The 22,776-nt window shown below is 39.7% G+C and overlaps 3 protein-coding genes across 4 annotated transcripts; 2 read left to right on the top strand and 1 right to left on the bottom strand.

Moving 5' to 3' along the window:
- Positions 1 to 1,543: 1,543 nt before the first annotated feature.
- LOC124146253 (mediator of RNA polymerase II transcription subunit 26-like) lies at positions 1,544 to 12,111 on the bottom strand. The gene is made up of 3 exons (XM_046516452.2): positions 11,892 to 12,111; positions 6,969 to 7,043; positions 1,544 to 6,390 (listed from the first exon to the last, which is right to left on the bottom strand). Exons 1-3 carry the CDS (start codon positions 11,952 to 11,954, stop codon positions 4,333 to 4,335), a joined length of 2,196 nt encoding a protein of 731 aa, XP_046372408.1. The 5' UTR covers positions 11,955 to 12,111; the 3' UTR covers positions 1,544 to 4,332.
- Positions 12,112 to 12,267: 156 nt separating this feature from the next.
- On the top strand, positions 12,268 to 13,747 carry LOC124146252 (transmembrane protein 69-like). Of its 2 annotated transcripts, none has more exons than XM_046516450.2 (2): positions 12,268 to 12,342; positions 12,799 to 13,747. In XM_046516450.2, the coding sequence occupies exon 2, from the start codon at positions 12,831 to 12,833 to the stop codon at positions 13,650 to 13,652; it is 822 nt and encodes a 273-aa protein (XP_046372406.1). In that variant the 5' UTR covers positions 12,268 to 12,342; positions 12,799 to 12,830; the 3' UTR covers positions 13,653 to 13,747. The 2 variants fall into 2 exon arrangements, with proteins under 2 accessions (XP_046372406.1, XP_046372407.1); XM_046516451.2 differs by having other exon boundaries at positions 12,272 to 12,310.
- A 3,108-nt stretch (positions 13,748 to 16,855) lies between these two features.
- Positions 16,856 to 20,672, top strand: LOC124146251 (transcription elongation factor A N-terminal and central domain-containing protein 2-like). Its single transcript, XM_046516448.2, has 4 exons — positions 16,856 to 17,051; positions 17,791 to 17,932; positions 19,105 to 19,298; positions 19,856 to 20,672. Exons 1-4 carry the CDS (start codon positions 16,956 to 16,958, stop codon positions 20,042 to 20,044), a joined length of 621 nt encoding a protein of 206 aa, XP_046372404.1. The 5' UTR covers positions 16,856 to 16,955; the 3' UTR covers positions 20,045 to 20,672.
- Positions 20,673 to 22,776: the final 2,104 nt, after the last annotated feature.

Raw genomic sequence — 22,776 nt, 5'->3', positions numbered from 1 at the left:
AACGCAATTAGGATACAAGATGCATAAACCTTGACCACCTGATCCTGTTAGTCGCCTTTAACGGCAAGCATGGGTTGTTGAAGACCTATTCTAACCTGGATCTTCACGGGTGTCTTGGCAAACGTTATCAGTCCGGACACATACGAGCAAGTGAGCATGGTTTTACGCTACTTTTAGCAATATTCCAGCAATATCACGGTGGGGGACACCAGAAATGGGCTTCACACATAGTACCTATGTCGGGAGTCGAACCCGGGTCTTCGGCATGACGAGCAAACGCTTTAACCACAAGGCTACCCGACCTCCCCGGGACACATACGATCTGTCAGGACACACATGATCAGTCTGGACATGTGATCATCCAATGCTCATTCTAGTTGGTACAAGCTCTGGCTGCTGTGAACCTATGTGCCCCAAGCACTGTGTAGCACTGTGGACTAATGCGAGATTAACAGAACTGCCCCAATCTGTGTTTTTCTGTCAGAGCTTTTAAGCCTTGATGTTAATCTCTCATAACCTCTAATTTGCCAGCAGCATGAAAGAATTATCAAAACAAGTGTCTGGCAAATCTGGCACAGAATTTTTGTATATTTTTTGGATGCCAGTAAAGAAAAACCTAGCCACAACATTTTATGAACAAAGTTTGCACATACACTGAAAACTTTTACAAAAGGACAATGTCACGTTCTATTAAACATGTCGACATGCTTCCATTATACATGCGTTAATAGCAAAACTGAAAGAGCTTCAGGTATATCTTTGCCCCAGATATGTTTAATTGATCTCAAGGTAAATTCTTAGAAAGACAAACTCCACCTCAACAATTTGTTCCCAAATACAACTCAAAATGTTGCGAAGACAACAGAAAGGCAAGGGGTTCTTTATCATTTGAAGAGTAATTTTTCCTGGGCCTTCTTTGAAAAGTAGCCAACTTGGTTGTAAATGCCATTTTGTATCTTCCACACCACCAGCACTAATGTCACTTGGATCAACTACCAGCTTAAATGTTTATCTTAAGACCTGGTGTTTTCCAGAATGGAGAAATCATGAATATGACGCTTACCAAAGCTACCTGGTAGTAGCCAGCAAATTAGTTACAGGGACTTGAGAACTTGGGTCATCCCTCCACACAAGTATTGATTGAGCAAATAGGATTTGGGATTTGTTTGTTTGTTGTTGTTGACACACTCAGTTTTCCAGCTAAATGACAGCGGTCTGTAAATAATCAAGTCTGGACCAGACAATCAAGTGACTGACATCAAGAGCATCAATCCACGCAATTGGGACCGATGACATGCTTCAACCAAGTCAGCAAGCCTGACCACCCGACAGTATTTCAGTTATATAATAGTTTCAAAAATATCTGGGGAAAAAAGCAAACATGTCACATATCAAATTCACAAGAACTATTATGGTGCTGAAAAAGGCGTATGGTCGGGGAGCATCTGTGCACTTTCTCTGCGAGAGAAAATGACATTTGTTTGCAACAACTATATGCTAATACGACATCAGAGGACATGCAACACATAACACACACAACAAGTATCAGTAATAATACCTTTATTGTTCCTGCATTTCACAAGAACAAAACAAATTGTGTCATCACTCCACAAAATAATCAACATTTATAGAATTTTATAGAAATTTAATGCAAATTATACACAGGCTGATAGATGAAATGATGAGGACAGTTACAATCATAGAAATATGAATGAGTCTTCAAATAGTACATTTCTGCCTCCCAAATACCAAGAGGTGTTAAAGGGACGTCACCACTTCACTCTTCCATTCATCACCGCTTGCACAACTCTTACACCGTGGCCCGGCGACAGGTCACATGACTAGATGCACAGTGCTACCTTTTTACCATAATTTAGGTCACTCTGCAATTCTCTAATCAGGAAGTGCGTAGAAATTGTGACAAGAAACAAACATAATTACATGTAAAATATTGCTTGAGTTAAGCATTATCTAAATTATGCAAAAATAGGTAAATGTACATACACTTACATATTTTGAAAATATATTAGAAACGTTTGAAAGTAAGAAATAAATATGAACATAGGACAAACTACCAACATGCTATTCCAAGACTGCAAAAATATCTTCAATAATTCAAGGCAATGGCCAATTTGTTAACAAAATAAGTTTTTGATTTATGATTCCCACATAAAAAGGTGCGTGTTTTGTCATTACACTTAAAAAAATTAAAAAAACAGCAGCATACAATATGCCTTTGCAATCTGGTCAACATGTACAGCTCACAAATCACAGAGAATTATTTGCAAACACATTTTCAGAAACTAGAAAGTGCCAAGCTAGCAGTGGCTAAGTGTAAACAAAATAATTCAATATGCATATTTTCAGAAAACATTAATATGTTGCACATTTTCCACTTGTGGTATGAAACAGTTGTCATTGCACGATTCATGTTACACGCTGGCTGGCTGGCACCCCAATCTAAACCTCAAGTTCCGTAGATCAGGTTGCATAGATATTAAACAAGTAGTATTTTGTTTTCACATAACCAGCAGTTACAGGTCCACTTATTAAACACAAGGAATACGACTACAGTCTCTACTTCTCCCATAAGTCCCACTCGATCCAACTGTAAACGATCACTACACCTAGGTGTACTCTGTGTATTCAAGTTGTGTAAGGATCTTCATATTTTACTGTCATTTTGATATTCTGCTTTTAAAAATAGAAAAAAAAGAACCAGAAGAATGCATTCATACAAAGTTTAGTTGACAGTGTAAACAGGGATTTGTCAACATGATCAATATCATACCACTAATTTGGATGAGCATCTGACAGGTGATAATTCTTGAAATCTAACTTGATGAAATCTCATGTTTTGGCCACTGGAAGTATGACAACACAATGTACGCAGTAATGTCAATGAAAGTGAAAATATTCAACAAATATGACCCCAAAAATACATTTCAGTTGTCAACCGATACTCAGCACCAATAGCTGCATGCTGGCGAGATTAGAAAACTCTCAAACTTTGCAGACATCTGATAAACTGGTGCACACTTCCCCAGTAGTATATTTTCAAGCCCATTATTGTTATAGTACCACTTCTAGCTATTGTTTTGTATCACAAATAAATTCCTCTTTGACAAATGATAGTATCAGTTTACCTTTCTGTAGACTTTGTAAATTGTGACTTACCCGATTTCTCCCCGTATCTAGACCAAAACTAAAGACATAAAATATGGCATATGACTGAGCTGGAGAAGACAGTCGGGGGAAATGACCAGCTGAAATCACAACATATACTGTGTGTAAAACAAAGCCTTGCAGAAATCAGAAGGCAAATTGCAAAACTTGACATGTAACCTATTTGCTTTTACTAGATTTATGTTTCAATGCCATCTCCAGAAATCAACCTGTGTTCCACATGCAAGAACATAACATTGCTTAAAATTCTAATAAAAATAAAATAAGGGATCATGAACATTTTTGGTTTTACTTCTGTGTTGAAGACTGAGCACACAATGTCACAATATGCCGCAAAATATTCACAAACCCTAACTTTTTTGTTTTGTTCAATACACATTAATCCCCCCCACCCAAAGCACCCTGTTATATTTTTTCCCCCGACAAAACTATTTCAGACTAATTTTTAGTGACAACTACTAGACTGAATCAAATTTGAAATTTGAATGCTGCTACTTGAAAATATCCTGCTCTTAAGTTGTTTGTGCAATGAGGAGTAAAAATTATTTTTAGTTACAAAAGTTCTGTGCCATGACAACTCATAGTATCACTGGACAAGTCAAAAGCAAGAGTCAGTAAGTTCAAGATCATAACGGATTTCAATTTCTTATGTCTTTGGCTATAATTACTCTCAAAGATTGCTATATTCACATAAAATTAAAAAATAAATATAACTTGTGAACCTTCCTTCTATAACACGGGAACAAAGGATCAGACTTGATCTGTATTCGTACCTGTGACAATCCTGAGTTTTCATTTGCAGATCAACATGAACATATTCTTGAACAGTTTACAACAGTGGTGTCATATTATTGAAAAGAAAATGGTGAAAAGTAGACAGCTGTGCACAGAACAGATACTGTTTGGTTGTGACTCGCATCATGTATCATTATCCTCCCTTGAAACAGACATGGAATGCATTAGGGAAGGTTATTTTTGTCCATGGTCATACCCAAAAGAGAACCTACAGATGAAGATGAACAAAAAGTCACCCTAAACTGATATGCATGATTTTGGCCAACAATCCACACAAACAAGTACAACAAAGTCAACGGGTTTCAAGTCGGGAGAGGTGAGGGTATATAAAAAGGCAGCACTGTTACATAATCAGTCATCTATATTGACATAGGGCAAGATGTGCAGTAGAGTACCATCATATGCTGAACGAGACAAAGTCTGTGACCAATCATGCCACACCCCATCCACATCATAACATCCATTCACATTGTCCCACTCCTGGGAGTGCAAACGTTCCACTTCACATTCTTTTCCTGCTGTGGCTTCACTTAATGAATATTCATGAGACTCCCAATCAATGCTCTCTGCATCAAGGGGAGGCAACAGTCTTAGTATTTCTTCAACACTTAATTGCTTCTCTGCCATTTTGGCTTCAATACCATTTTCAGTTTTAACCTCGCTGTTCGAGAAACGTGCATGATGATCTGCATTAACACTGATGGAGTCACCCAAGCTATCATGATGGGCTTCTCCAAATGAATGCGAGGAATTCATTGGAGATTCATACTTATTCAAACGATCACCTTTAAATGGACTGAGTTGGTCAGATGATTGGTTGACTGAGGATTGGAGGAACTTATGAACCATCTCATTCTTTGTCTCGCTGAGTGACATTGATGATGGAGCATCTAGAAGAGCAAGGTTCTCACTACTCATACTGACACGTTTCTTTGGTCGTTTCACACCAGGTGGCAACACAGAACGAGGTGCATCCACCTCTTTTTCTATCTGATTGCTCTTAAGTTTATTCATGATATCATTACCATAGCTGGTACTACCAGTCCTTTTTTGAAGCTCATCAATCAACTCAGCGGTGGTTTTGACCTTAGGGGGTTTTGAAGCCTTTGCAGAGTCAGATTTTGAATTTAAATGTTTCTTTGATATATGATGACGAGATGCATCAGTTGTATCAACTGGGGAAACAGGTGACAACTCCCTGCAGCCCCTGGAATAAGTTAACGATGTAGCACTATTTGATCTATCAGGGTCCACTTTATCGCCCTTGTGATGTTTATGAAAGCCTACAACCCCATTTATTGTAGGATCCCTCTTATCTTTTGAAAGACTTGAATTGTCAGTTTTTGGCTGTTTCTTAGGCACACTTTCTGGGCTTTTGGTTCGTGTCCTTTTTCTATTTGCAACATTTGTTTTTGAAATGTCACTTTGATCCTTTCTTGAGCCTTTATCACTAGAATTCGAAACTGAAAACTCAGTGGAATGATTTGATTTACGTGCGAACACTTCTGAACTGTCCTTGTCCGATTCACTCTTTCCTTTGCCCTTGAATTTAGAATTTGAATTATTCTTCTCTTGATCATAGTGCACTCCTGACAATGGCGTGTTTGGCCAACTTGAGTTTGAGTCCTCGTTATTACTTGGTGTTACAGGGCGAGAACCTAAACAAGGAGTATGGGCACGACTACTTGGGGTTGCTGGACGGCCTCCCAATGATGCCGAGGAACGTTCTGGTTTTGGTGAACGAGTTTTTGGACTGTTGGTGTTCTTGGTGTTGAGGCTAGAAGAGTGTGGAGAGTCCATGGAGGCATGCTTGAGTGCTGGGCTGTTGCTGCGGGAGTTGTTGCCAAGTACTGGAGATGCTCGGGACCCTAGGGTAAGGTGGGAGAGGGTTGGTGTAGTGGATCTTCCACCACTTAAAGCTTGAGATGTCCTGCCCATTAGTCCAGGGCTACTGCGAGCAGTTTGTAGGGATGGAGTGGATGGCTTACCACTGGAGGGAGTGCTTTTTAGGCCTGGACTGAGACGAGAGGCCTGTAATGTTGGGGTGGCAGGTTTGCCTCCCCTGAGGGCAGGGGAATTGCAAGCACGAGGGCTCCCTTTAGCTATCTGTGGTGTGAGAGGCTTGCCCCCAGCCAGAGCTGGAGACATGCACTTTCTGCCTGCAATAGAGTCCCTGTGAGAAAGTGCAGGAGAGGAGATGCCACCTTGCCGACCTGTCCCCTGTAGAGCCGCCACACCCCTATGCTGGGGTGGGGTAACTACCCGTTCTCCATTAACTGCTTGTTTAACATCAGGATCAGGGTTAAGGAGTTTCTGCCAGTTGCGCACCAGCTTCTTGGCCCTCTTTGCCAACTGTTCATTTGTTGTTTTCTTCCTAAGTTCATTAATATGCTTTCCAATTCTTGTTTGCTGCAAGATAGCAAATATTTGTGCATAATCAATCATTAAAGTGCATTTTATAAAACAGCAAATATCTTTCAAAAAGCAATTTATTTACTAAACAAGCTACTAAAGTTGTCTTAAAGGGAGAGAAATGTAATCAGGTCAGGTGAAATAGGGTTAATGTCGCGTCCAAGATTATTGCACTTATATAGCGACGTGCATGTACGTGTGTGTGTTTGTGTGGCTGCTGGTACTAGTCCGGACTGATGCCGATTTATAGTGCTAGCTCACTGAGATACCATGCCGCAGTTTAGCATGAATATCCCACTCAGACACAGTATACTGACTCCGAGCCGACCAGTCCTTGTTTTAGCCCCTTAATGCCCAGCGCCAGACAGGGTAACAACAAGTACCATCTTTTAACGTCTTTTGGTAAGACGCGGCCGGGGATCGAACCCCGGACCTTCCGCTCTCCGGGCGGACGCTCTACCACTAGACCACGGAGGCGGTCAGAAATGTAATCAACTGATGGTGGCCAGTATTAGGATACGTCCTGAACAGCTTCTTTGTTAGCTTGGAATACCCCTTTACTGTGATACCCTTACCTCCAAGGCCTCCCTAGTGATGGGATATTGCTCCAGTATGGAGATGACCTCCAACACTGCCGCTGCATCACGTACCTGAAAAATAGGCATATTACAGTTGACCGGAAATGACAGACACTAGTATCATCAGATATTCTCAGTGGTTCACCTTCTAGGAAAATGGAAAGATATTTTCATGTGGTGATGATACTCAGGAAAGGCCTATCAATTTGCTTGAAACATGAAAATGTGCTAATGACATTTGTCTCACAACATCTGAGAACTACAATACTTTTTAATATGGACAGTGTGTGGTAGTCCATGATAAAAACTACACGACATGTAATAATTTTGCTGATGGGACAAAACTGCTTCCCATTTTCAGTGAGCAAGTTGGGATTTACGCCGCTTTAAGCAATATTCCAGTAACATCACGGCAGGGGACACCAGAAATGGGCTTCATACATCCCATTTTCAGTATTCAGTGGCACTAGACCTGTAGTCCTTGCAAAAGTGCCCAATAGTTAAATTTGCCATTTTTACACCTTTCGCTAAATGCTAAAGGGACTAAAAATGTTTGTTTCTACTGCTGGTATTTCTATTAAATATTGAATAGTATGGAAGAATAGTACATATGTCAATATACATGTGTTACTATCAAATCATAATTCTAGATTATGAGTATATCAAACAATCTAAATGCTAAAACACACCCAACATTCCTTCATCATTGGACATTAACACATACGTTCAGAAGACATGATGGCAAGTAAAGTTACCAATTCACAAAAACAAATTGATTGAATAACAGGAATCGTCTAATTAAATGAGGACATGTTTCTAAAGTTGGTTACCTTGACTACCCCTGAAACAATATACACCAGTCATGACAAGTTTTGTGGGGAACATAATACACAGAGCACATGTTTGATGCCACCAGCCTGTGCCACAAGCTTTAAGTGAGTGAGCATGGCTTTACGCCGCTTTTTAGCAATATTCCAGCAATATCACGGAGGGCGAACACCAGAAATCCATAAGCTTTTAAGACTTCTTGCCCAAACATAGCTTTTGGAATCATTCTCAGTTTTAGAGTTATCATGGTTCTCATGAGGACTATTATAAGATGAGCTTGCAAGACTGAACAGAATTTTAAAAGACTCAGGCTTTGGACAAATGGCCAATTTCGAGCCACAAGTAGCGGATGTAACACCAGTAGAAGTTAAAAGCTACAGTTGCACAAATATTTGTAAATATAGTTTCAAAACTTCAAATAGCAATCTCCGTAACATGTATCCAAAGAAACTTTTATGAACATATGATGTATCCTTAAGCTTTGAGAGAGTATGGTATTAGCAATATTCCAGCAATATCACGGGGGCGACACCAGAAATGGGCTTCACACATTGTACCCATGTCAGGAATCGAACCTGGGTCTTCAGCGTAACCACTAGGCTACCCGACCACCCCACCTTTAAGCCTAGACAAACCCAATAATCATAACATTCTTCTTAGCAGCTGACTCAACCTAGTAAATAGTCATGTATGACTTTGTGCTGATAATGCCACGGAAACACCCTTGTAGAACTGGTACAGATATTGGTAATACTAGTGCAGTTAGTGTTGACAATCACTGACAAATCAACATCAATAATCAATATGATGCACGCTATGTCAGAGAGAATGTTGCTTTTGACAGCTGACCACGATAACAGAATGCATCATGCAGCCTGTGAAATTTGAGTGAGTGAGTGAGTTTGGTTTAACGCCGCTTTTAACAGTATTCCAGTTATATCGCGGCATGTCAGCTTAATGTGGGAGGAAAGCCCGAAGTGATGCAGGTCACAGACGTTTACCACTTCGGTGAAACCCACGGGCACGGGTATGGTGCTGACAAACCTAGAAACATAATCGGGGCGAACCGAGATTTGAACCCACAATCATAGATTTCTGGCGTGCCCAAGGGACCTGTGAAATTTGAAAGGAGATAGTTCACAAATTTTTTTCATGCAGCTGGACATGAAACTAAAGGGTCGAAAACCAATGGAATCAACTCAATATCTGTCAAACTGTGACTATCGAAACTGGAAACAGATTTGAGGCTTTACCCATGAGACCGACAACAGTTCCAATCTGTTCGATTCATATCTACAAGCTTGAACAAGAACATTTAGGCCACTTGAATTATTCACACTGGCTCTTTACATCTTAATCATGTTGATATGAATTCTGTTTCTTGTGAATGTGATCATATAAACATGAAATGTTGGTTACAGGTTTGTTCATTTTCAAACGAGTTGGATTTCATGCCGCCTTGAACAGTATTCCAGTTATATCACAACATGTCAGCTTAATGTTGGAGGAAAGCCGAAGTGATGCAGGTCTCAGATGTTTACCAGTTTGGGGAAACACACGAGCATGGGCATGGTGCTGACATATCTAGAAACAAAATAGGGACGAATCAGAATTTGAACCCAGAAATTGGTCTGGCATGCCAACTCTGAACAGCGAATTGTAACTTTTTAGCCTTTCATGCTCTTGGTTAATTTTCTAGAACATTGACTATCTCACAACATGTCCTAACATTCTTTTAATCAAATTTGGTAATGTATAGAACATGTAACACTATGTCCAACTAAAAACTGACAAAAATCCACAAAATATCCAAATGCCATTTTGTCGCCAGAAAAATAAAATCACTGATAAAATATTGTGTCATTGTCATAATCAACCACACAGATTTAAAGAACCTAAAAACATTTGTATACACTGGATAGTGAAACAAGATCTTGCATTATCTAGAAATTATGATAGTTTAAAAAACTTGTCTCATCAGTGTTTAAATCCATTAAGCACAGTACTCAACATACTATTGGAATAGTCAAACTGCCCCATATAGTCAGTCACCACCACTGGCAGTGGTCACAGCTTATCTTATCTGTGATAGGATTATGTAAGTACAATCTTAAACCAGAAGAAAATACAATCAAAATTTTACAAATAACTATTGTTCAAATGTCAATTTCGCAACATTTATATTGAATGAAAAGTAATAACATCTCTTGTTTACTACTGGCTCCAACAAGTCAATGTCTTTTCTGTACCATTTTGTTAGCATTTGACAAGGTATTTTTGTAGTCAATAAAAACATTGACAATAGCTTAGTCATTCTACCTTACTCATCTTACTTCTATGACTACCTTATTTATTTTGAAACTAAAAACTGAGGATGTTTGAGAATTGCTGTAGATACAGATCTCCAGATAAGCTTTTGGTGTTGTGGGTATTTTACCCATGCATTTTAAAATCATTGGGTATCAGTAATTCTATCTGGGTATTCAAATTTCTGTTACCCACTAGTATTTAAGTTAAATATTTAGAAACACTATTCATCTAGTCCCTGCAAACTGGTGTTCTGGTGGGTTCGAGAGCTTTATAGGACTCAAAAATACCACAGTACTTCCACAAGAAAGTGTGATGGCAAATGATCATGATGTAACTGTCATCGTGGAGTTTGGCAAGGTTGACGGAATGCCCGTTTATAATTTCATACGTTGCTGATTTGCTAATTGAATACGCAGGGTTACTTCACAATAATTTTTATTGTTGTAGCGTATATGTAACGTTCGTTGCGTATTTGAAACACTTGGATTTTATTTTACTGAGTATTTCTGCATTTCTGATGCATATTTTATGCAGATACGCAGCTTATCTGGAGCTCTGAGATAGGAGACCCATGAAGATCTGGATAGAAAATAGGTCTTCAACTATCCATGCTTGCCATAAGAGGTGACGATGCTTGTCGTTATAGGCGACTAACAGGATCAGGTGGTCAGGCTTCTGACTTGGTTGAGGCATTTCATTATTGTAATGCCTTGATCCATGTTGTCATGTCTTGCTATTCGATGAGACAGTTTCAATAATTCTAGTTGCTAATGTAAACTACCTAACACTGAGCAAGTCTCCCTTAACACAGCAAAAAGCAAATTATCTTTTTCCATTACATGGACTGATTTATCCACCTAAGTCTATGAATAAGCAATATTATTCTTTCAATTTTTCTGTCAACTGTTTGTAACTTCCATCATAATATTACACTGTAATTGGAAGCAAACAAATATTCACAAAATCCATTATATTACATGTATTGAAGATATATAAAATAAACTAAGTGCGTGCATATTAGTAAGACCTTTATCAATCAGAAGTTCAGAGCTGAAAACTTAAAAAATGTTAGGTAAATATCAGACCATCACAAAATATCTCTCCCCCTCCCCCCTAATCAATGTTCTCCATATAAAAAAAAATAAAAAATAAAACCCCATTTTATGTAATATATTCATTTTTAATTCTAAATCCTCCATTTCCTAAAAAATATGCGATCAAGTATCACGGAGTGATAAGAAATGGGCAAACTAACGCTACTCAAGCAACATCGTGCAACACATGTTCACAGACGTGGTAGTCAGGGTTTATGAATCTCGTAAAATCTGCATGTCCAACTACCCAAAAGAGTCCCAGATGGGAAATACAAACTTCAACTTTGAAAAATGAATGCAATTTGCAAAGAAAATATATAATTGAGAGAGTATTTGGCTACTAACACCGTGCTTCGCATAAAAAACAATCTGTTACAGAGACTCACAGGGATTCAATCAGGCCAAATTTGGGAGATTGCGTCTCCGAAATGCGAACTCAGCAGGACTTTATAACGGCTAAATGAGATCAAATACTGAAATAAGATGTGATATATGAAATAATATTCATATTCATACCACTAGGATAGGTAGATTTATGTACGGTATGAAACATATCGCGAAACTGCAAGGCTGAACGTTGTTTACTGATCACCCATTTCCTTCGCACCAGACATCGTTGTTGAGCGAAGTCGGTCATAGGTACGAAATGGTGATCTGTTTTCACCTTCGAAAAGGTGAAAAATCTTACATTATTTTGATCATCAAGTGCCTTCAGAAGTTTCTCTTTTATCTGAAGAGGAGTGAACTGCATGGGGCCGGCCAGAATCTCCTATGTGAGGGGAGTTGCGCCAGCAGAGCTTCGTAGACTGTGCCACCAGAATGGCGGACGTCCATACATTGTACGGGATCGGAACACGCACTGACATCTGGGTAGAAACTCTCGACTGCCAATGACGTCAAGTAACGAAACTGCGAGCGGATTCTCGTTAGCGAACAATCTCGCGCGAGACTATGCAAATGACGTACTTTTTTGTGTGTAACAAGGCATGTGATTGGTTTATCTTTATACTGCTATTGTTATCGTGGCATTCATTGGTCAATTCAATGTAGGGCAAAAGGTTAACTTTCAGGTCAAATACTAAAGGGAGATAACCAACAGTATCAACGGTAAAGTTTCCCGAGAGGTAGTCCTCGGCAAGGTTGTTGAAAGTTATATCTTATTTATAGGCCTGTCACTTTCAGTAAAGACTGCATTGAATGATATCATTTAATTATTTCGTGTGTAACATTTCTAACTGTAATCAATGCATTGTCATTGCAGTGCAACTTCGCCATGTGAAGTTTCATCTTCATTCAAATTTGCACTTACTATGTGGAGCCTGTAAGGCAGCTAGAACTATTGATTTTTACGTAACAAAGAATAGCAGATAGCATATAATAAAATTAATATTAGTAAGTAAAGATAATTTGGAAACTGTTAGCAAGAATAGATAAAAAAAACCACCATTGAAACAATTGGTATTATACAATCAAGCAAATAAGTTTATGAAGAGTAATGCTATTTCATACATTTTCTGGTACATGCATTCATCTTACTGGCTTTCATTGGGTATGTATGCAAATATTGTTATTTAATGCCTGTCTCAAATTTTCAGGGAAGAAACTGTTCCTACATATACAACCAATCATGAAACTCCTGTTGACATCTTTACAAAGAGCTTCCCGGGAACTCCCTGCTGTCACACAGTTAGCCTGCTGCAGATATATAGCAGCAAGACGTTTTCATGGATTGGTTAGAGCAGACCCAGAATATGCTTCAAGAACACTGTCCACACATCACACAAATGTGTTTCAACACTGTCAAAGATTGAAGAGTTTTCAACACAATAATGCTGTTTTCTGCAACAGAAGTGTATTCCTTTTGTCTACATTCTGTGTTCCAGCATGGAGCCGTGTGCACACACAATCACATGAAATTGGCATCCAGAAACGATTCATTTCAGAAGACAGAGAAACCCGCGCTCTCACCGTGTGGACAAATTTAAAAGAACTAAGATCATCCCCAGTCCCGGCCTTAGTTCTTGGATTTTCTGGTTTAATTCCCTTTGTGTCAGCACCAGTGTATATGACCATGTCACAACTGTACATGCCACAGATTGCTTTTGCTCAGCTGGCCTATGGCGCTGTCATTCTGTCTTTTCTCGGAGGGGTGCGATGGGGGTTTGTGGTACCTGAAGAGAGCTATCATAAACCTGACTGGTTCAATTTGGGCTACAGCGTCACCCCCTCTCTGGTGGCGTGGGCGGGACTTCTCCTCCCAGACCCTGTGTCTGTGTTCACTGTGATGGCTGGTATTGCAGGGTCTGCATATTTCGACACTGTAGTGCCTGGGTACCCACCATGGTTCAAGGGACTACGGTTTGTACTCAGTTTGTGTGCAGTACTGTCGTTGTGGACAACCTTTATCTGTCGATTTTTCCTTCAAGGTGTTAAGAACAAGGAAGAATAAAAAAAAAGGACAGGAATCCTATGAGTATGTAGCCATTCAATTTAATGTATTGTTACTGTGGTATATTTCAGATATTTAAAAATGTTGCTTTGAAATTTGTGTGTGCTATTTTTTTGTTTGGACTGGTTGATCGTTACAGAGGGGCTGAGACTGCTCTGAGGTCTTTTGGTAGAGCGTCTGCCCAGAGTGCAGAAGGACATTAAGATATGGTACTTGTTGTTACCCGGCATTAAGGGGCTAAAACAAGGACTGGTCGGCTCAGTATCCGTATACTGTGTCTTAGTGGGGTATTCATGTGAAAAACTGGCATGGTATCTCAGTGGGCTAGCACTATAAAATCAGCATTATTCCAGACTAGTACAAGCAGCTACACACACACACATTTGCATGTACGTCACCATGTGAGTACAATAACCTTGAACACGAGGTTAACCCCATTTCACCTCACCACAGGGGCTGAACAGTGTTAGAGTTATCAGATGAATGAGAGGTTTGTTTAAATTGTACTCGTACATAAAATGGTTATTTCCACATTGGAATATTTCCTATCTAAAGGGGCGGTCGGGTAGCCTAGTAGTTAAAGCGTCAGCTCATCATGCCGAAGACCCAGGTTCGATTCCCGAAGTGGATACAATGTGTGAAGCCCATTTCTGGTGTCCCCAGCTGTGATATTGCTGGAATATTGCTAAAAGCGGCATAAAACCATACCCACACACACATTCCTATCTTAAATCATTTTTAAAAAAGTGAAGGCATTAGAATGCTATTCTATATTTTTAAAAATGTCAAGTTGCCAATACCACTATACAGTGATTTATGGCTAACCGAGGGTATGTAATCGTTGCAATTTGAGAAACGCATGATTAACAAGTTATTCATGCATGAAGGATTCAATAATGAGTGGTCACAGTTGATTTGAGACTTCAAAAAACGTTTGGCAAGGGTCAGCAGGTCATGCCTGGATGCAAATGAGATATTGTTAGTTAATCTGGTGTTTGATAATTAGTCAGGAATTCATTAGGGCCCCACTGGTGTAGCTCATTAAGCTTCTGATTCCAGACTAGCGGCCACACTCAATTAACTCTGGAATATTTTAAGGTGTTTTGGCAGTCAGGATATGGATTAAGTGAATAGATGGAGACTGAAACACTTTGTCCTTTCTATACCATAACACACTCAGTATGTACATAGAGGCCATAGCTGGAACATTTTCATATACCTGCCACACCTCACATTAACCCACCATGATACCTACACTCACCGATAAAATCACAGCACCCATACCAAGTTTTCTAACAATTATGGGACCCGTGAAGATTCCGGGGTAGAATAGGTCTTCAGCAACCCATGCTTGCCGTAAAAGGTGACTGCTTGTCGTAAAAGGCAACTAACAGGATCGGGTGGTCAGGCTTGCTGACTTGGTTGATGCATGTCATCGATGCCAATTGCATGGATCGATGCTCATGATGTCAATCACTGGATTGTCTGGTCCAGACTCGATTATTACAGACCGCCGTCATATAGCTGGAATATTGCTGAGTGCAGCGTTCAACAACAAACCAACCAACCAACCAACCAACAATTATGGAAAGAATATTTTGTAGACCCCTAGACTGTTTCAAATATTTTCATATCACAAAAAAGTATTGGCACTCAAGGCTGGGGTTGGGGGTATCAGATGGTGATGCTGAATCACATTCTTTTGTGTCTCTCAGCAACGGATCCTTATGTATCTATTTAAAACCATGGACACTGGGTGCAAACAAAACAAGAAAGAAGTGAGCAAAGCTCACATACCCCGTTATCCCCCCGCTGGTCAACAACAAATAGTAAATAGTTTATTAATTAATGAAATATTACATATTTCTAACTGATTTTAACTTCAATGTTTAAAAAACTAAGATTGAGTACCAGTGACAATTGACCCCCCCCCCCCCCAAATCTCCCATGTTACCAGTGTTCACTACGAGGAAGGTGATCACCATGAACACCTTTGAATAAAATTTGATTGAGGAGTTACATAAGAAGAATTATCAAAAGGACCAAAAATTGTTGATATAAAAACACATAAAAAATGGAACAATATCATATAAGAAAATCAATAAATTAATAATTTCCATCTAGCCTTAACAGATATGGTAAAAAATTCATAAATTCAAAGTAACACAAAGCACAGATACTTATGATGATCTACATGAGTGGAAACAATTTTGGAACATATATTAGCTATACAAAACCAGTCATCAAAATTTCTAAATTCCATCATGTTTCCATGAAAAAAGCAAAAGAGAAAACTTTCAGAATCTTATAAAAGATAAAAAAACAACAATCATATTGGTTAATGTAGCAAGTTTGCTGAAGCTAGGATACATAATATTGTAAACATGGATCGTACAAAAACTCTACCCAAAATTTATGTTACACCATGATTCTATTGAAACGGCAAAAATAAAAAAATTAAGAATCTTCAAACTAGCAAAAGGCACAAGTACTCATTGTGGTAAATGTGTGTAGCAAGCTTGATGAAGCTAGGATACATAGTTAAAAAGATATGGGCCGTACAAAACACCCACACTAAAAGTTTAAGTTTCTAATGTTTCCATGGAAATGGCAAAAATTAAAAAGTTCAGAATCTTCAAACTAGCAAAGACACAAGTACTCATTGTGGTTAATGTGTGTAGCAGGTTTGGTGAAGCTAGGGTGCATAGTTAAAAAAGATATAGGCCGTACAAAACACCCACCCTAAAAGTTTAAGTTTCCTAATGTTTGTTATAGCTCTTGGTCCATAACAAAATTCACACGTCGAATTATATTTAGAAAGAATGATTTTCTTTCCCACATTCTTATCGTTTGATCTGTTGTAAAATTCCATTCATAAACAATTTTATACAAGATCGATGTGGAAAAGAACGCACATCTGAGCCAAGGATCACTCAAAGAATCATGTTTTATATTCAAATTTATTTCATTCAATATGCAATTGTAATATGACCATCGACCGTATGGCTAAGAAAAAGACAAATCTATTGCACCTCAAAGAGTCGCAGCAGTGGCCAGCGGTGAAAGGGAGGTAACCCTCTTTTGAAAATACTCGGTAATCCCGAAATTACCCGAAGTACTCCGAAATAGATATAGACTGGTTTGCATGGCCTAGAGCGCATGCGCCCATCGCCGCAGTACAGTGCAGTCGCCAGAAGGACAGGATACCGGTTTAAAAGTTGTTAACCGGAGTTCCCTCCCCTCAGTAAACAAAGCTACAGTTGCAACTGACAAGTCAACTTATAAAATTGACCTGTTTTCATAATGGACAAATTTGTGACCAGAACGAGAAAACAGGGTGGACAATCTTCCCCAGGGAAGAAAAAACAGTTTAGACAGGCGACAATTGAATCTTTGCAGGTGAAAACGGAAACGATCGAGTCACACTAACACATCACCTTATGCATCTTGAGAATGAGACAAACCGAACAAAGCCATTAGCCTCGTTAGACATATATAGCACTGGACTAATATGTAGTGTATTTCGCAAGAATGTAGGCCATGGCCCCAAATTCACAGCATACAATTGATTACACGTGAATAATAGATGCTACACATGAGCTATATTTTGTGGAGCTAATGAAAGGTAGAAGTCTGTCTCGAGATGACGAGAACGTATTTGAGACCTTGTGATTGTGAATGGGTTTTTTCTTCACATTTTCTCTAGAATGGGGTAGATGTCTGTAGTGCCTGTGTCGACAACAACTCGGCATTACTGAGTGGATAAGTACAGTTATTTATCATCTATGTTCCTGTATTACACTTTATTGTTTCAATATGATGAAATCTCAACACTTATCGGGCTGAGGATTCCGAGTGTCGGTATATCAACAATAGCTTCGTATCACTCATGCAAATGCATGTACTATTCGAAAGTAGTATTTAACAATATATTTTCATATAACGTATATGTTTATATCATTTTAATTTTGACACATGTCAAGTGATGATCAAGACACATCTTGATATGAAATAAGCTTCTCATATTTTGGCAGAAAGTGTCATAATGCACCATCAATTTTAACCAGCAGTCCAACCAAATCAAATAGTGTTGAAAACCATGACAAGTTATTGCATCTTGAACCTGTTGTTGTTCCAGGGGGTCGTGGTCATCGAGGAAATCCAGCGTCTCAAGAACAAGCTGAAACTAGAAAATCAGTCAAAGGATGTTCTTGTGGACTGTTTGAAGGAACTTGGGAAGAAGATACCCCCTAGACACGTCTTGTTGTCTACCAAAATAGGTGAGGATCTAGTCATGTTGTCTACCAAAATAGGTGAGGATCTAGTCCTGTTGTCTACCAAAATAGGTGAGGATCTAGTCATGTTGTCTACCAAAATAGGTGAGGATCTAGTCGTGTTGTCTACCAAAATAGGTGAGGATCTAGTCCTGTTGTCTACCAAAATAGGTGAGGATCTAGTCCTGTTGTCTACCAAAATAGGTGAGGATCTAGTCCTGTTGTCTACCAAAATAGGTGAGGATCTAGTCATGTTGTCTACCAAAATAGGTGAGGATCTAGTCATGTTGTCTACCAAAATAGGTGAGGATCTAGTCATGTTGTCTACCAAAATAGGTGAGGATCTAGTCATGTTGTCTACCAAAATAGGTGAGGATCTAGTCATGTTGTCTACCAAAATACGTTAGGATCTAGTCCTGTTGTCTACCAAAATAGGTGAGGATCTAGTCCTGTTGTCTACCAAAATAGGTGAGGATCTAGTCCTGTTGTCTACCAAAATACGTTAGGATCTAGTCCTGTTGTCTACCAAAATAGGTGAGGATCTAGTCCTGTTGTCTACCAAAATAGGTGAGGATCTAGTCCTGTTGTCTACCAAAATAGGTGAGGATCTAGTCATGTTGTCTACCAAAATAGGTGAGGATCTAGTCGTGTTGTCTACCAAAATAGGTGAGGATCTAGTCCTGTTGTCTACCAAAATAGGTGAGGATCTAGTCGTGTTGTCCTCCAAAATAGGTGAGGATCTAGTCGTGTTGTCCTCCAAAATAGGTGAGGATCTAGTCGTGTTGTCCTCCAAAATAGGTGAGGATCTAGTCTTGTTGTCCTCCAAAATAGGTGAGGATCTAGTTTGTTGTCTACCAAAATAGATGAAATATCAATGTTTTTATTCAAGCATTTGTCTTTAGCATTTTGCTAAACCAATCAAACTATTCAAGCATTTGTTTGTAACACTTTGCTAAACCTTTCAAACTATCTTGCGGAAATAGATGAAATATCAATGTTTTTAACCATTTGATTGAAGCTTGTTCTTTTTGTCATTATATGTATTGTCTGCATAAATGAGGTCAGGGACAAATGACTTTGTTTTATCAAACTATCTAGCGGAAACGATTTTGAGCGGTCAATTTTGTGTTATTATTGTTGTATATCAATTATTTTTCTGTTTGTTCTTACTTTTCAAGGAAAAGTTGTAAATCGATTCCGCAAACATGAAGATAACCAAGTTTCGAGTGAAGCGCGACGGGTGTACCTCAAGTGGAGGCGTCACTTCAAGGATCATCTTGATCGGCCACAAATTGAAGTGAAATGTGATGCAAAGACAGAAAAAATGAGAGCATCAGGAAAACGTTTCATCGCAGACGCCCTTTCTCTAGAGGTAACTGATTGTGCTCAGATGCTCCTGATGTCAATCACTGGATTGTTTGATCCAGACTTGATTATTTACAGACTGCCATCATATAGCTGGAATATTGCTGAGTGCGGCGTTAAACAACAAACATCTTCAGCATCATCACATGCTTAGAGTATCAATCTCATTAAAATCAGATCTTCACTCTCACTACTTCTAAACAAGATCTCAGGACACCGCATTATGGGTCCTGTTTATGATATTGCCCTTAATTCTCTCCAGGAAATAATATTAAAATATTTGACGAGTTTAAACAAACTATTTCTCCGAAATTTGATGTCGATGTGCCATCTTGCCTCTCAGTAATGAAAGAACGATGTTACCAAGGATACGTTAGATCATGGGGGAGGTAGTTTGAACAGTGCCATGACGTTGGTTGCGGGTCTATTATAACGTAACCCACAAAGTGTACTTTATCGCAGGATGAAGTACAGTCAGCGCCTTTGATCTTTTAGGGAAGCATTTTAGAATTAGGATTGCAGCTTGTGAGATATGTTAAATATGTCATTCTGATTGATTCTCAGCTGTCCCACAGTCTTCCTGAGGCAATAGAGAGAGAAGTGTTCTATGTGAGCAAGAGGCTGATTAATGTCCACTACCGAAGGACAATGCGCACGGTAGTCTTCACTCTCAGGAATAAAGAAGAGGTGAAAAACAAAGTTAAAGCCAGAGAAATGCCTGTTGAAGAATTTGTGAAGACATTTCAGAAATGATATGGTGTGTGTGGATTAAGCATGTGAGGATTCCCTGTCAGAAACAAATTTGTGTGTATAGGTGTTAGCGTGGAATAATTGCCCGGAGCGAGAAAGAAGTACAGTGGTGTTCAGCTGGGTTATGCATGGTTTATCTACAACAGCGACACATCTGGGTCTCCATTACATGCTAAGGCTGGGTGTAGCAGAGAGTAACACTGATGGTGCCGGTGTAGCTGTTGTTGGTGAAGATAGACTCTAGTTGAGATTTAGACAGCTGAACAGTGTGTGATAGTTTGAATGATCCGGGACTCTAGCTGAGATTTAGACAGCTGAACAGTTTGTGATAGTTTGAATGATCCGGGACTCTAGCTGAGATTTAGACAGCTGAACAGTGTGTGATAGTTTGAATGATCAGGGACTCTAGTTGAGATTTAGACAGTTGGACAGTGTGTGATAGTTTGAATGATCCCGGAGTAGATGTTTGGTCAGGACTCACTTTGTCCTTTTCGATTTAAATTGAAACAATTTTATGTGTGTGCATTGTCAGTTATGTTATGATCTATACGTATGGCATGTTTTATGCAGGCTTTTACAAAATGATTATTTTATTTAAATGTTTGTTCGTTTAATAAAATATCATGAACAATTTCTTTTCTTGTTTGTGAGACCGCCTCCGTGGACTAGTGGTAGAGCGTCCGCCTGGTGAGCGGAAGGTCCGGGGTTCGATCCCCGGCCGCGTCATACCAAAAGACGTTTAAAGATGGTACTTGTTGTTACCCTGTCTGGCGCTCGGCATTAAGGGGCTAAAACAAGGACTGGTTGGCTCGGAGTCAGTATACTGTGTCTGAGTGGGATATTCATGTTAAACTGTGGCATGGTATCTCAGTGGGCTAGTACTATAAATCGGCATCAGTCCGGACTAGTACAAGCAGCCACACAAACACACACGTACATGCACGTCGCTATATAAGTGCAATTATCTTGGACGCGACGTTAAACCCAATTTCACCTCACCTTTTCTTGTTTGTTGCTGGTATAAATACTACACTGTGAAGGTATTGTTATTACCTGGGAGGGAATCCAGGGTCTGATCTGACTCTGGTGGTGGTTTGCACAGCAAGCTCAGCACTTTTAGCCAACAGGTGGCCAAGATGTGGTACAGATCTGTATCTGGTTTGGTGTGTGCATGCATAACATTCTTTATTACAATGTAAATAAAATAAGAAATGTCTACTGTAAATCTTGAAATTAATGCGTCTCCAAATAAATGTGACTACTGACCCCTAGCAAAAAATGCAACTCAATATTAATGCGACTCGGAATAGTCGCTGTTTGTTGTCCTAGGTCCCGAGGGGAGAATAGGTGCCTAGTAACCTATGCTTGTCATATAGGACTTGTCATGTATAAAAGGGGGTCTCAGGACAGTTTGTTTTGTTGTTTAACACTGCACTCAGCAATATTCCAGCTATAAGATGGCAGTCTGTAAATAATCATGTCCAGACAATCCAGTGGTTAATATCATGAGCATCGATCTACACAATTGGGATACATTGACATGTATCAACCAAGTCAGCGAACCTAACCACCCGATCCCGTTAGTTTCTTACGACAAGCATAGTCACCTTTTACAGCAAACATGAGTTGTTGAAGCCCTATTCTACCCCGGATCTTCACAGACTGGATCATAGGTCTTCAGCAACCCATGCTTGTCGTAAGAGGCGACTAACGGGATCGAGTGGTCAGACTCGCTGACTTGGTTGATGCATGTCATCGATCCCAATTGTGTGGATTGATGCTCATGATATTAATGTCTGGACAGACTCAATTACTTACAGGCTGCAGTAGACTCACACTTAGTCTCTGAAAATATATGCTAATACCAATCAGCTACATTTAAATTGAAAAGGAGTGCCAGTGAGATGAACCTGTGGAACATGTAGACTTGCTTTTGTAGCGGCGATAAAATTTCCGAGTCCTGTGATTGGATTCGAACCACAGACCTTCTGATCCGAGGCCAGACACCTTGTCCATATGACCAAAGAGGTTACCCCCGTCAGCAAGCTGACAAGGTAAGGATGTCATCTGTAGGATGACTCCACGCCCTGCTACATACTCCCCCGTCAACAGAAGGCACGCCCCGGGCCGCATTGTAGGGTACTGAGGCTTATTTTGCTCAAATATAATATGAACGTGCTCAGCCCCACGTTGGGCGCCAATGTAGCGGCCAACAAAATTTTCGAGTCCGTGATGGGATTTGAACCATGGACCTTCTGATCCGAGGTCGAACGTCTTGTCCACATGAGCAAAGAGGTTAACCCTGTCAGCAAGCTGACAAGGTAAGGATGTCATCTGTAGGATGACTCCACGCCCTGCTACACTTTGTTTAGGGCTATGGCATTTCAGTAAGGGCTGGAAAATAATATGGTCAAGGGACTGTGTGATAGATTAAGGCTGCAGTGACATCTGGAATATTGCTGAATGCATCATTAAACAAAGAAGAAATACTACGATGGATTCCCCCTCGTTTGTTGCATGCTGGACAATGCTTTGGTTTGTCAGATGAGCTCTATGATGTGGCTGACTGCATGTCATCATCTAACGGCATTGGTGTTTCTTCTGTTTGAAGTCGGAGGCAGTCGGGTAACCTAGTGGTTAAAGCGTTCGCTTGTCACGCCGAAGACCCGGGTTCGATTCCCGACATGGGTACAATGTGTGAAGCCCATTCCCGGTGTCACCTGCCATGATATTGC

The sequence above is a fragment of the Haliotis rufescens genome, unplaced genomic scaffold (assembly GCF_023055435.1).
Source record: "Haliotis rufescens isolate VD_foot unplaced genomic scaffold, xgHalRufe1.0.p SCAF_2, whole genome shotgun sequence".
Lineage (NCBI taxonomy): Eukaryota > Metazoa > Mollusca > Gastropoda > Lepetellida > Haliotidae > Haliotis > Haliotis rufescens.
The sequence above is the reverse complement of the archived record's forward strand: the minus strand, read 5'-3'. Positions and strand labels throughout refer to the sequence as shown.

What these genes read in the sequence shown, in the direction of transcription:
- LOC124146253 (XM_046516452.2), bottom strand. Translation starts at nt 11,954, where the DNA reads ATGCAGTTCACTCCTCTTCAGATAAAAGAGAAACTTCTGAAGGCACTT. An exon ending in CACTTGATGATCAAAATAAT is followed by an intron (nt 7,044 to 11,891) that starts GTAAGATTTTTC and finishes CCTATTTTTCAG; the next exon opens with GTACGTGATGCAGCGGCAGT. An exon ending in TCACTAGGGAGGCCTTGGAG is followed by an intron (nt 6,391 to 6,968) that starts GTAAGGGTATCA and finishes GCTATCTTGCAG; the next exon opens with CAAACAAGAATTGGAAAGCA.
- LOC124146252 (XM_046516450.2), top strand. Translation starts at nt 12,831, where the DNA reads ATGAAACTCCTGTTGACATCTTTACAAAGAGCTTCCCGGGAACTCCCT.
- LOC124146251 (XM_046516448.2), top strand. Translation starts at nt 16,956, where the DNA reads ATGGACAAATTTGTGACCAGAACGAGAAAACAGGGTGGACAATCTTCC. An exon ending in CGACAATTGAATCTTTGCAG is followed by an intron (nt 17,052 to 17,790) that starts GTGAAAACGGAA and finishes TTGTTGTTCCAG; the next exon opens with GGGGTCGTGGTCATCGAGGA. An exon ending in CAGACGCCCTTTCTCTAGAG is followed by an intron (nt 19,299 to 19,855) that starts GTAACTGATTGT and finishes ATTGATTCTCAG; the next exon opens with CTGTCCCACAGTCTTCCTGA.